The sequence below is a fragment of the Cervus canadensis genome, chromosome 11, assembly GCF_019320065.1.
Source record: "Cervus canadensis isolate Bull #8, Minnesota chromosome 11, ASM1932006v1, whole genome shotgun sequence".
In the NCBI taxonomy this organism is placed as follows: Eukaryota; Metazoa; Chordata; class Mammalia; order Artiodactyla; family Cervidae; genus Cervus; species Cervus canadensis.
In genome coordinates, this window is record NC_057396.1 from 45,787,170 (window position 1) to 45,801,066 (window position 13,897).

At 45.1% G+C, this 13,897-nt stretch overlaps 1 protein-coding gene across 2 annotated transcripts; it reads left to right on the forward strand.

Moving 5' to 3' along the window:
- Positions 1–565: 565 nt before the first annotated feature.
- Positions 566–13,409, forward strand: TRIM68 (tripartite motif containing 68). Of its 2 annotated transcripts, none has more exons than XM_043482056.1 (7): positions 566–634; positions 3,287–3,768; positions 5,368–5,463; positions 9,493–9,753; positions 10,200–10,222; positions 10,798–10,898; positions 11,102–13,409. In XM_043482056.1, the coding sequence occupies exons 2-7, from the start codon at positions 3,343–3,345 to the stop codon at positions 11,650–11,652; spliced, it is 1,458 nt and encodes a 485-aa protein (XP_043337991.1). In that variant the 5' UTR covers positions 566–634; positions 3,287–3,342; the 3' UTR covers positions 11,653–13,409. The 2 variants fall into 2 exon arrangements, with proteins under 2 accessions (XP_043337991.1, XP_043337992.1); XM_043482057.1 differs by having other exon boundaries at positions 567–756.
- The last annotated feature ends 488 nt before the right edge of the window (positions 13,410–13,897 follow it).

Here is a 13,897-nt window from a genome sequence, read left to right on the forward strand (position 1 = left end):
CCATCTGGAGCCAGGAGAGGTCGCTCATCTTGCAGGAAACTATAAAGTCTACTACATTATCAATGCCCAGCCCTGCACTAAATTGGGTCACAGAACCAGACCTGGTTGATCTCATAGGGTGCTGAAGTTAATGTAGAAAACTGGCTAAGGAATATTATTAGGTCCAGGGCTACCGCCTAAAAGGAACAAGGTTCGCCCAGAAGAACCACTAGTCCTCCACTGCGGAAGCCTAAGACGCACGGGGTTCTTTAGCCCGAGGGCTAGCTGGGCTTCTGCTACTGCCTAGCCTGAACGGCCTCATCCTGGAGTCTCACCCCTTCGACCCGTTCTCGACTGACTCCTGGGCCTTCTACAGTTTAAAGGGTTCTGAGTAGGGGAAGGGGCCAGAAAAACAGAAAATAGGCCGTCTGGGCGAAAGGTGGGCGCAGCCCCGTCCCCTGCTCCGACTGGCTAGGGTTGTCCCGATCCCTATCTGTGATTGGCTGCTTCCGCAAAGATGCCGGCGGGGCGGATCCTGACGCCAGGTCCTGCACGCCATTCATTGGCTCCTTCCTTGTGGGCGGGGCCTCAGGGCGCTGCGGGAAAGGCGGCCGAGGAGGTGGACGCTGCTGGGGTCTTCGTCTCCGGGCCAGCGGTAAGTGCCGCTCTGGCGGGGCCAAGCGCTTCGGACGCTGCGGAGACTCGACCATGGGAACCAACTGGGCGTCTCCATTTTCAGTTTCCGCCTCGGGGCCCTAGTTCCGGCTGACGAGGGAGGTGGGTAGACAACTGTGCCTCTTCAGAGGTCCTGCAAGCGATCAGCCTTACTCTGCCCTCACCCGCCCCGTGCCCTGGGGCTCTGCCTGGCATCCTGTGCCCGGAAGTTACCATCCCCCTCTGCTCCCGAATCGCGGAGGTCACCGCCTCCCCACCTCCCTCTCTGGCCCCACCTCTCGAGTCTTTTTCAGGCTCCGCCCCCTTCCCCCTCAAACGCCTTTCCTTGAGGGCCCGGGGCTCTGCCAAACGCAAGGTTGAAGCAATTAAACTTTTGATAATTAAGGTTTTGTCCGAGGAATTTGTGTAAAATAAAAAAAAATAATAAGGCAATAGTTACTATCCCTAAATCCTTTTTTGCAGAGACTTGCAGAGGCCATCACAACTTTTTTATGTTTAGAGCTTTTTATGTCTCTCTAAATAATATTCTTCCATCCTATTTTCTTGATTTATCATTTTGGTATTTACCCGACTTCCCTTCTGCTACCATCTTCTCAGTTTTCAGTAACTATTTTTATTCATTTGTTGGTCCACTGTAGCTTTAAATCATAGATATCAATATCTGTTGTGTAGCTGGTATCTCTTGGTGCCCCCTCCGCTTTAGATGAGGTTGTTGACATTTCTTTCATATACAGCCTTCTATCAGCTGGACCTCAACATTTACATTTAATTCTCACGTATTCAAAAATATTTGAGCACTGTTTTTGGCCTTGAGGTTATGGTAGTAAACAGACTATGTCCCTATCCTCGTGAAACTTGTACTGTGGGAAGTAAGACACATACATGTCAAATGACATTCAGAGCAGGAATTTGGAGGTCATTTCAAGCTGGAGGGACAGGAGGAATCCGAGTGGAGTGGAATGAATGGACATGGGGGAGTCTGCAAGAAAGTGTGGAAGTTTCCCCTTTTGCTTGACAGGGCTGTTTCAGGGTCAAGAGGGAGCTTCCTGTTGGACTGAGGGCTGGGGAACCAGGATAGGCTGTTCGGTAGGTCAGTGACAGTAAGACAAGCTTTTATGATACTGATCCTACAGTGTGGTAGTATCAGTGGGAGGAGGAAAAGCAAGAGGCAAGGAGGCCAGTGAGAAGGCAAGACCTGCTGATTGCCTATAACAGTCGTTCAAAATCTACTTATTGCCCCACTTCTTCAGGAAGCCTTACTGAGCTACCCTAAACAACCATGATTTCTCTCTCCTCTTGAATTTTTATTATCCTTGAAGTTAGAGAGGTTAGATACTTTGCCCAGGATAGAATGATGGAGCCCAGGACCAAGCATCTGTAATATGAGAAGAGTAGAGTAATGATTTCTACTTAGGGTTATGAAATACATTGAGTCAGTTCATTTAGAATGCTCATAAGAGTGCCTGGCATATAGTGTATTCAAGGAGTGTTTGCTATTATTACTAATGTATAGTATGCTCTCAACTCCCTAACTAGTTGTAAAAGCATTTTGGGTTTAGGAGCTATTTTCGATGTCTAGGTCATGTATTTATTCAGCAGTACTGCTTGGCAGGCAGTATTTAGATCCTCAGGATACAATGGTGACTAAGACCATCAGGGCTCTTCCCTTTATAGACTAGCGGGTAATACACACTTGCACAGTGAACAAATACATATTGCCAACTGTACCAAGAGGCTACCACTGTTCCTTTGTACACACATAGAGCCTGGGCAGAAATCTCAGGCTTCTTGCTAGAGTAGTGAATTCATCAATAATGGGTTTAATTATCATCAAATGACCTTTGTTTTTATCTTCCAAGGGCTATTTGTCCATATCTGCTTCTAACATATCACTGAGGAGATTGTCTTGGCATCTTAGTGGATGTTAGTACTGGAAAAGTGGGCAGAGGTTTACAGAAGGTGGGGAAGTATTGTTGGTTTCCTTATACCTTATACTTCAGTGTGCATCACAAGAAAACAAAATGAGCCTATAGGCAATGGGCTTCTGGCATATTAACTTTTCTGCATCTTGACGTAAATACACACAGAAACATCCTGGAGAGTGAGGCTGGGGGTATTTCTGGCTTTAGTTTGGCTACTGAAACACCACATGGCTAAGTTCTCTTGAATTCACCCAAGTTCAAGAGGAATAGTGTTATTCTGCAGAGCATGATAGAAGTAGAGTGAGAATGGTCTGGCCAGTGAACCCCGAGGAGGTCAGAGATGATCAGGCAAATGGAAACTGAGAATTCTCAACATCCCAACTCTCAGGCACCCCCAGATGCCCCTTCTGTGATGTGAGAAACGTGACCCAATCAGATTCAGTTGGGAAGGCGAGTGCTTATTACACACGGTCCATAAAGGGAGCGGCTACTTACTCCAGTATTCTTGCCTGGGAAGTCCCAGGGGCAGCGGAGCCTGCCAGGCTACAGTCCATGGGGTCACAGAGAGTCAGACATAACTTGGTGACTAAACCACCACCATAAAAGACCCAAATGAGGCAGTTATTGTTTTCAGTCACTACCCATTCCTATCACTGCTCCCGCTGCTCTTCTGCTCCTTTTTCTCTTATTTGTGTTTGTTTCTTTCTCAGCCTTCAGTGCCTCCACCTGGTTTTGTTCATGTTCTGCGGAGGGTGTGGCAGGAACCATGGATCCCTCAGCACTGATGGAAGCTGTAGTAGAAGAAGTGGCCTGTCCCATCTGCATGACCTTCCTGAAGGAGCCTGTGAGCATCGACTGTGGCCACAGCTTCTGCCACAGCTGTCTCTCAGGACTCTGGGAGGTCCCAGGAGAATCCCAGAACTGGGGTTACTCGTGTCCCCTCTGCCGGGCTCCCATCCAGCCCAGGAACCTGCGGCCTAATTGGCAGCTGGCCAATGTTGTGGAAAAAGTCCGCCGGCTAGGGCTGCATCCAGGAATGGGGCTGAGGGGTGACGTGTGCGAGCCCCACAGAGAACAGCTGAAGATGTTCTGCAAAGAGGACGGCCTGATCATGTGCGAGGCCTGCAGCCGGTCCCCCGAGCATCAGGCCCACAATGTTGTGCCCATGGAGGATGTCGCCTGGGATTATAAGGTGAGAGATGGAGGCCAGCCCCTGTCCCCAATCCAGTTTCTCTTCTGCCCCTCACTTTGCTATCTCTAGATCAAGAACTTGAGAGGGAGCCCCAGAGACAAGATGAGAACTGATTCCTTTGACTTCTCACACCACCAGGTCCTGGGTGCCTGATCCAGTGAGCTGCACGTCTCCTTGCTTTTATGACCTTTCTTCCTTCCCTCCCACTTCCAAACCTACCCCCACCCCTTTCCTGATCCCACAGGCCTTAATGCCTAACCCAAACTTGCTTTCCTTACTGAGAATTTGAGGGAGACCAGTTTGGGTTAGATGGGGTTCTGGGTGCCTTGGATGAGGTCATCAAGACTGTACCTATCAGAACCTGCAAACTCCTAGCAAAGCCACAAATAATCTTTCGATATCAGGTGAGTCACTTCAAACTCCTCATTTTATAGACAGACATGAAGGCTTGGAAATCTGAGATCATGATCATTGGTTTTAGAGCTAGAAAGGACCATGGCAGAGTCATTTAGGATTGAGTTAGATTGATCTCATGTTGGAGGGTCCCTTCTGACTTAAGTTAGTGAAAGGAAGATCAAAGACTAGAACTCAGGTCTTCTTTCTCCTTACCTAGTGCTCTTTCTCTTCTTACCTTTTATTTGTTGGCGGGCTTTTGGGAAAGCCATCTCTGACACACACACTGCTCCTTTTTTATAGTGATACTTCTTGACTTCTAACTTCTTTTTCCTTAGATGTCCATGCTGACATCTTAGCAGAATCATTATCCCAATGATTCTGTGATACATTGATCCTCTACTGGTCTTAATTCTTAAAGTTGAGATTAGAAGGTAAAAGTGTTAGATGAATCCCTGATTTAGCTGTTTTCTTCTGCAAAGAGAATTTCTGAAAAATAGTTTATTTTGTTTTGCAGGTGTTAGAATAGGGAGGCAATATCCCTTACACACAAGAATTAAAGAGCTAAGTTAAATCCCAGCCCAATCATTTACCAACTGAATAACTTTGGATAGGTCACTCTCTAAGCCTCAGTTTTATTGGTAAGTCTTTAATAAAATGGTTAATATTGTTATGAGATTACTTTATGCTTTCCAGTAGTAATCTCTTGCATTAGTATCTAAGATAGTACTCTTTTAACGTCCATATGAACCATGTAAGGATCTTGCAAAAATTCAGATTCTAATTCAGGGAGGTCTCGGGTGAAGCCCAAGGTCCTGCATTGCTAACAAGATCCCAGGTGATGCTGATGGGGCTGACACGCTTTGAATAACAATGTTTAGGAGGCTGTAGGATAACAAGGCAGGAAAGTGTGAAAAGAGGCACTCATAGGAAAAGTCCAAGGTACTTTTCTGGCAAGGTTGGAAACAGATCTTTTCTTCTACTTTACAGAAACTTAGAGACTGTGGGAGATTGAATGATTCTCGGATGGAAAGACCTTGGCTGTCATCCGGGCAGGAATCCTCTGTGGCTTCTCTTTTCTCCCAGCATCCGTTCTGGCCCATCCTCTGAGGGATGCTTGTTTTCCCATCACCTGCCAATTATCAGAAGCCTGGCAATCCAGGCAGGCTGCCCGAGGTGGCCTTATGAGGTTTTTATCTCTTTCAGTGGAAACTCCATGAGGCTCTGGAACATCTGAGGAAAGAGCAGGAAGAGGCCTGGAAGCTGGAAGTTGGTGAGAGGAAACGAACTGCCAACTGGAAGGCAAGTTGCCCCCTGAGGAAAGGAGTCTGTATGGTCCCTGTGTTGTCCTGAAGCTGGCTTCCTCATGGCCCTCTCCTTATTCCTGTGAGGCAGAATGTGGGGTTTGAGGTCAGAAAACCTGGGGTCCTCATACCAGCTTTCTGTCCCAGGTATGCAGTTTTAAGCAAACCTTGGAACCACTTGCTTATAAGTTCCTTGAATGTGATGTAGGGAGAACCTCTGGGCTTACATCCTCATATGTGAGAGAGGAAAAGTGCACACCTCACGTGTACTTTAGCTCACAGAGGTATGACTTGTTTAATCCTTAGTAGAGTATAGTTTCTGTTTCTCTTTTCTCAGCTAGAGCATACTTACTAAAAGTTAAGTAATTAAAATATTGGAAAATCATCTTGGAAATAAATTCGAGGCCCGTAACTATCAAACTATCTCAATCAACGGGAGGTAACATTGAATCAATCTAAAACAGCATGAAGAATTGATATCACACCAGTAAGAAACAAAAGCAACTAACAGTGTAATTTTACACTGTCTTAGAGGCTTAAGGGTAATGCTTCTGAAAATAGAATATATTATTCTGAAAATGGAAAATAATATAGAACATAGAGTGCCAAGATAGTATCCTGAGCCCTACTGGGGTCAATAAGAGTTAGTAATAGGGACTAAGGAGCATGTCCTGGAGCTGTGAGAACAGGAAAGTAGGAAAAATATCCTTTATCTTTGCCTTTATAGTGCCTGGCACACAGTACCAAAGCAGTTCAGAGTGTGTGTATATGCACATGCCAGTGTCCTCAATCCTGGGTGGCCCTTATACGACCAGTATCTGTGCTGATTTCTTTTTTTGTTTTTTTCCAATTAGAGGATAGTTGCTTTACAATATTGTGTTGGTTTCTGCCATACATCAACATGAATCACCCATAGGTATACATATGTCCCCTCCCTCTTGAACCTCTCTCCTACTTCCCACCGTATCCCTCTGCTCACAGAGCACCAGATTGAGCTCCCTGCTTCATATAGCAAATTCCCACTGGCTATCTATTTTACACATGGTATGTATATGTTTCAATGCTGCTCTCTCACTTCATCCCACCCTTTTCTTCCGTGACCGTGTCCACCAGTCTGTTCTCTATGTCTGCATCTCCATTGCTGCCCTGCAGATAGGTTCATCACTACCATCTTTCTGGATTCCACATATATGCATTAATATATGATACTTGTTTTTCTCTTTCTGACTGACTTCACTCTGTATAATAGGCTCTAGGTTCATCCACCTCATTAGAACTGACTCAAATGTGTTCCTTTTTATGGCTGAGTAATATACCATTGTATATATGTACCATAACTTCTTTATTCATCTGTCAGTGAACATCTAGGTTGCTTCCATATCCTAGCTATTGTAAATAGTGCTACGATGAACATTGGGGTACATATGTCTTTTTCAGTTATGGTTTCCTTAAGAGTATATACCCAAAAAAAAAAAAAAGAGTATATACCCAGTAGTGGGATTTTTGGGTCATTTGGTAGTTTTATTCGTAGTTTTTTTAAGGAATCTCCATATTCTTCTCTATAGTGGCTGTTATCATTCCCACCAACAGTGCAAGAGAGTTTCCCTTTTCTCCAGACCCCCTCCAGCATTTATTGTTTGTAGATTTTTTGATGGTGGCCATTCTGACAGATGTGAGGTGATACCTGATTGTTGTTTTGGTTGTATTTCTCTAATAATCAGCGATGTTGAGCATCTTTTTATGTGTTTCTTAGCCATCGTTGTGTCTTCTTTGGTGAAATGTCTGTTTAGGTCTTCTGCCCACTTTTTGGTTGGGTTGTTTTTCTGGTATTCAGCTGCATGAGCTGCTTGTATGTTTTGGAGATTAATCCTTTGTCAGTTGTTTCATTTGCTGTTATTTTCTCCCATTCCAAAGGTTGTCTTTTCACCTTGTTTATAGTTTCCTTTACTGTGCAAAAGCTTTTAAGTTTAATTAGAGTCCACTTGTTTATTTTTGTTTTTATTTCCATTACTCTAGAAAGTGGGTCTTTGAGGATCTTGCTGTGATTTATGTCAGAGTGTGTTCTGCCTGTGTTTTCCTCTAATAAGAGTTTCATAGTTTTATGTCTTACATTAAGGTCTTTTAATCCATTTTGAGTTTATCTTTGTGTATGGTGTTAGGAAGTATTCTGATTTCATTCTGTTACACACAGCTGCCTAATTTTCCTAGCACCACTTACTTGAAGAGACTATCTTTTCTCCATTGTATATTTTTGCCTCCTTTGTGCTAAGGTGCCCATGGGTGTGTAGATTTATCTCTGGGCTTTCTATCTGGTTCCATTGGTCTGTATTTCTGTTTTTGTACCAGTACTGTACTGTCTTGATGACTCGAGCTTTGTAGTATAATCTGAAGTCAGGAAGGTTGATTCCTCCAGCTCCATTCTTCTTTCTCAAGATTGCTTTGGCTATTTGGGGTCTTTTGTGTTTCCATACAAATTATGAAAATTTTTGTTCTAGTTCTGTGAAAACTATCATTGGTAGTTTGATAGGGATTGCGTTGAATCTGTAGACTGTTTTGGGCAGTATAATCATTTTCACAATATAGATAGATTCTGCCAATCCAAGAACATGGTATATCTCTCCATCTGTTTGTGTCATCTTTGATTTCTTTCATCAGTGTCTTACGGTTTTCTGCATACAGGTCTTTTGTCTCTTTAGGTAGGTTTATTCCTAGGTATTTTATTCTTTTTATTGCAATGGTGAATGGAAATGTTTCCTTAATTTATCTTTCTGATTCTTCATTGTTAGTGTATAAGAATGCAAGGGATTTCTATGTATTAATTTTATATCCTGCAACTTTACTATATTTATTGATTAGCACTTGTAATTTTCTTGTGGCATCTTTAGGGTTTTCTAGATATAGTATCATATCACCTGCAAACAGTTTTACTTCTTCTTTCCCAATCCGGATCCCTTTTATTTCTTTTTCTTTTTTGATTGTTGTGGCTAGAACTTCCAAAACTATGTTGAATAATAGTGGCAAGAGTGGCCATCCTTGTCTTGTTCCTGATGTTAGGTGAGATACTTTCAGTTTTTCACCATTAAGAATAATGGTTGCTATGGGTTTATCATATATGACCTTTATTATGTTCAGGTATGTTCCTTCTATACCTACTTTCTGGAGAGTTTTTATCATAAATGGGTGTTGAATTTTATCAAAAGCTTTCTCTGCATGTATTGAGATCATATGGTTTTTATCTTTCAGTTTGTTAATATGGTGTATCATATTGATTGATTTGCATCCCTGGGATAAAGCCCACTTGATCATAAATATGATCTTTCGAATGTGTTGTTGGATTCTAATGTGTGTTCACTAGAATTTTGTTGAGGATTTTTGCATCTATATTCATCAGTGACGTTGGCCTATAATTTGCTTTTTTTGTTGGCATCTTTGTTTGGTTTTAGTATCAGGATGATGGTGGCCTCACAGAATGAGTGGGAGTTTTTATTCCTCTTCAATTTTCTGGAAGAGTTTGAGCAGAATAGGTGTTAGCTGTTCTATAAACTTTTGGTAGTATTCACCTGTGAAGCCATCGGGCCCTGGCCTTTTGTTGGAAGATTTTTTATTACAGTTTTGATTTCTGTGCTTGTGGTTTATCTGTTGATATTTTCTGTTTCTTCCTGGTTCAGTTTTGGAAGGTTATACTTTTCTAAGAATTTGTCCATTTCTTCCAGGTTATCCATTTTATTGGTATACAGTTGCTTGTAGTAATCTCTTATGATCTTTTGTATTTTTATGTTGTCTGTTGTAATTTCCCCTTTTTCATTTCTAATTGTATTGATTTGAGTCTTCTCGCTTTTTTTCTTGATGTCTGGCTAATGGTTTGTGAGTTTTTGTTTATCTTCTCAAAGAACCAGCTTTTAGTTTTATTGATCTTTGCTACTGTCTCCATTTCTTTTTCGTTTATTTCTGCTCTGACCTTTATGATTTCTTTCCTTCTACTAACTTTTGGGGGTTTTTGTGCTGATTTCGGATCCTGGCTGTGCAGATACAGGTGGAAACCCGAAAGCAGAGCATCATATGGGAGTTTGAGAAATATCGGCGTTTACTAAAGAAAAAACAGCCACCAGGCCGGCGGTTGGAGGTGGAGGCCGCTGCAGCTCTGGCCAGCCTGGAGCAGGAGGAAGGGGAGACCATGCAGAAACTGGAGTTAAATCATGAGGCACTCATCCAGCAGAGCCGGGTCCTGTGGAGGATGATCGCAGAGCTGGAAGAGAGGTCTCAGAGGCCTATCCGCTGGATGCTGCAGGTGAGGAGCAGGTTTTCCTGGGAAGTCTGAGCCAGAGCTGAAGGTAGCCTGGCATTCTGAGAGAGGGGATTGCCTAGTCTTCAGTAGGGCCTTTCAGCACTCAGCCAGCCAGCACGGATCTTGTTACCCACCACCAGTACCGGTTGTTCCCATACCCTGGTCTGGTGAATGGCCTCGCAGCCTCCTAGATGGGCATTGTTTGGGCAGCTCTTGCCTCATACCTATTCCTCCCCTCTGGCCAGAGAGTTGGGATGGAGCCCGAGGTCGGCCAGTCTGGCAAGAGGGCTAGGTCTGCCCTGCCCACTCCTGTAGGCTCCTTCCCTCTACCCCGGCATGCCTCCTCTCCAGCTCTCTGCCTCCCTCTCCATAGAGAGACCTCTGTGTCTGTCTGGTCCCTTTGAGAAATAGGGCATACTCATGTTCTGTCTTTCTTTTTCTCCTTCCAGGGTATTCAGGAAGTCTTAAACAGGTATGTTTCTGTCTTTGGGATAGTGGGGCCTGGCCAGAGCTAGAAATGGGGAAGGAAGGTAGACCAGGTACCTACAGAAAAGTGGGTGCTGGTCTGTAAACTTCTCCCTGTTCTGTTGTATTGGATAAAGAAGCTTTGAACATCTTTCTTTTTTTAATTTGTATTGTTACTTGGTCAAATTCATTTCAACCATTACCAGTAAGAATTTCAGTGAGAGCTATAACATGTGTGGTGGCCTGAGCAGGTGGCCCAAGGAGAGGGAGTGCCTGCAGGTGTCTGCATGAGCGTTGGTCCTCTGAGTCTGCGTACCAGCCCTTCTCTGCTGTGCACCTCTGCCTCTCCCAATGTCAGAGTCATACCTAACCCTTCCCATGGCCCAGGAATGTGATTATCTCTCTGTGCCATAGACTATTCAGCCCAATCAAATAATTACCACCTCCTTGCTCTGCCTGCTGTTGTGAGGAGGGGCAGCTCACTGACCCCATCCCTGGCCAAGCCCCCTTTCTGTACTAAGGGAAGGCCCCACCCTTGGCAGAGCCAGGACTTCTGACCCCAAGGTCTTCCCCATCTACCAGGAGCAAGTCCTGGCGTCTGCAGAGGCCAGAACCAGTCTCCCTGGAGCTGAAGACAGACTGCCGTGTGCTGGGGCTCAGAGAGATCCTGAAGACATATGCAGGTAATGAGCGCAGGGCAGAATTGCGGTGAGTGGGGAGTGGGACCCCTCCCCGAGGAATGAAATCTCCCAGTGCCCTCTGGATGCCCCATCTGTCCTCACCCTCACCCGTCATGGAGGAAACCCGTGGCTGTATCTGTCACAGAGAGGTCACCCAGGCCACCTCCCTCTGTGTCAGGGCGCCAACCAAGACCTTTTTTCCTCAGCGGATGTGCGGCTGGATCCAGACACTGCCTACTCTCGCCTCGTCGTGTCTGAGGACAGGAAATGTGTGCGCTATGGAGACACCAAGCAGAAGCTGCCCGACAACCCTGAAAGGTTTTACCGCTACAACATTGTCCTGGGCAGTCAGTGCCTCTCCTCCGGCCGGCACTACTGGGAGGTGGAGGTGGGCGACAGGTCCGAATGGGGCCTGGGCGTGTGTAAGGAGAACGTCGACCGGAAGGAGGTGGTCTTCTTATCCCCCCACTATGGATTCTGGGTGATCAGGCTGAGGAAGGGCAGTGAGTACCGGGCAGGCACTGACGAGTACCCCCTCCTGTCCTTGCCCGTCCCTCCCCGCCGGGTGGGAGTCTTCCTGGATTATGAGGCTCATGACATCTCCTTCTACAACGTGACTGACAACGGCTCCCACATTTTCACTTTCCCCCACTACCCCTTCCCTGGGCGCCTCCTGCCCTATTTCAGCCCTTGCTACAGCATTGGAGCCAACAACACTGCTCCCCTGGCCATCTGCTCTCTGGACGGGGAGGACTAAGAGAGCCACCGTTTTAGCCAGAGGCCTCGGAGTGTCACCTGGCCCGCAGGGGTCTGAAGGGAGGACCCTGCCCCTGGTGAGGTGATCCTGCCCAGAGAACTGAACTGAGCCTGGAATGCAGGGATTCCACTGCATGACCCAGTGGTCTCACTCCTGGGCCAATGTCTCCCACTAAGCCACTCGTGTTAAAAAGCCAAGGCTTGGCCAGAGGAGCATGACACTCCTGTGGGAAATACAACATGGCTTTTGGTGAGGATCAGGGTGGTCCTAAGGATCAGGACAGTCCTTTCTGCAGGTCACACCCCTTGTCCACATCTGTGTCAAGGCCATAAATCAGGATAATAAAGTAGATCTGACCTTCAGGAAACCCACTGGGTCAGGTTTACCAATAACCAGAAGAATCCTGTCTGTGTCCAGAGCTGGTTACTATGCCAACACCAGCAGGAGGATGCTTCACCTGAGGTTTGCCACCTCTGAGCACCCATGTTTTACCCCAGCACTCTGACTTCCCAGCTGGAGAAATGTGTCACTGACTGCCCAGATCACCCACAGTGGCTGTCCCCTCTGAGCACAACCTGGGCGAGTCACTGTCTCAGACTCTAAGCATACCTGTGTCCTAGTCCTGCCCTTTTCTCTAAATAGCAGGATCAGAAATCTATGAACCTTTGTTTCTATTTTCACTTCATGGGTGAAGATACTGAAATGGCCTTAATCCAGCCAGTTATTTCTCACAGAGCTGTGGAGAGAAGAGTATATAGATTATAAGGTATTTCTCATGTTCAAATGAAACAAAGTTGATGAACTCGCTTCTCAGGTCACACATCTGCATATCATTCATTACATTCAGGTCTGAACATCCCAGTCTTTGAAAGATTTTAAGTGTCCTAAATGGGAAAATGGGTGTAGTAACTGCATCCTCTCCTACCTCACAGAGTCGTTGTGAAGATCTCAGATCCATCCTGAACGTTTGTTCCTTTCTCAGGGACAAGGAAGGCAAGCCATGGATTTTGCCTGTGGTGACCTTCCCATCTTGCCTTTTCCCAGCATCTTTGCAGCACTGCCTTAGTTTCCTAGCGCCTCTTCTGACAGTCCTGCCCTTCAATAGAAAGATGCCCTGCCTGGCAAACTTCAGGCCACGGTAATATATTCAGCATCGATATGTGTTTGTCTTTGGATTAGAACAGGGACTGTGACATCAGGGTAGAGACTGGAAATAATACAAAGAAAAATGTAAAACAAATGCACTGAAAGGAAGGCTCACCCATAATCTCCTTGGGCAAAAATGTGGATCTTTGTATGTCACCAAGGGAACGTTCATAGTTCTAGTAACTACATAATATTCTGCCTTTGTCTCTCTAAATCTGTGACAAATGATAGAAAACAGAAGGAAAGCGTGGGGATAAAGAATAGGACTAGGCACAAAAAGCTATATATTATAATGAAGGTGAATTAAGACTATATCTGGGCTATTGTTGTGTGTGGTGAAAATAATTCATTACAGGTCTTCAGAGTATGAAGTGGGAACAGTTGTGCTGGAATCAAACTGCGAGGCAAGCGTATGAAAACTGTGGGCTTTGCCTGTTTCAGGGGCTACAGTATACATGTATTGTCACGTTGATGCTGTGTAACACAACCTCTGATGTAGTTTAAGCTTGAAGGTGGTGACTGTTGAGTTAGGATTGGGCAGCAAAGTAGACACAGGTTAGGTATATGCAGAAGTAACATAATTCCTATAATAAAGAATAGTATAAATTGTCTTTCTGATGTCATTGTATTGGTTGTTCACATGTAAATGAGGTGAAACAGGCCAACGTGGAGAAATAAGCTCATTCTACCCACCATGCTTCCAAGTTGCTCCTTGAGCGTTAGCAGCAGAGTGGGAGAACTTTCCATCATCTGCCTGGAAGGGAATGAACTGGTAAGTCACACACCTGGTCCTGGCAAAGGGTTGAGCTGATCTACATGAGAAGGACCTTGTCTGTGTGTGTATAGGGGGGCTGGGCAGGGGAATTCCCTGGGTAAGTGTGAGTATAGACTTGAGAAATAGAATGTAGGAAATAGAATGTAGGAAGTGCTTCCAGTTATGTCCCTGGAAACTTCTCAGAGAGGCTAGGGGCTGAAATGCTGTTGTTCTTTAATGATGGTTTTCTTAAGACAAACATTGGAAGTTTCCTAGAAAAAGAATTGCTGGGTGAGTTCAGTCAAACTTAGGAAGAAATAAGGAGTAGAATGTGTTCATTTGTAA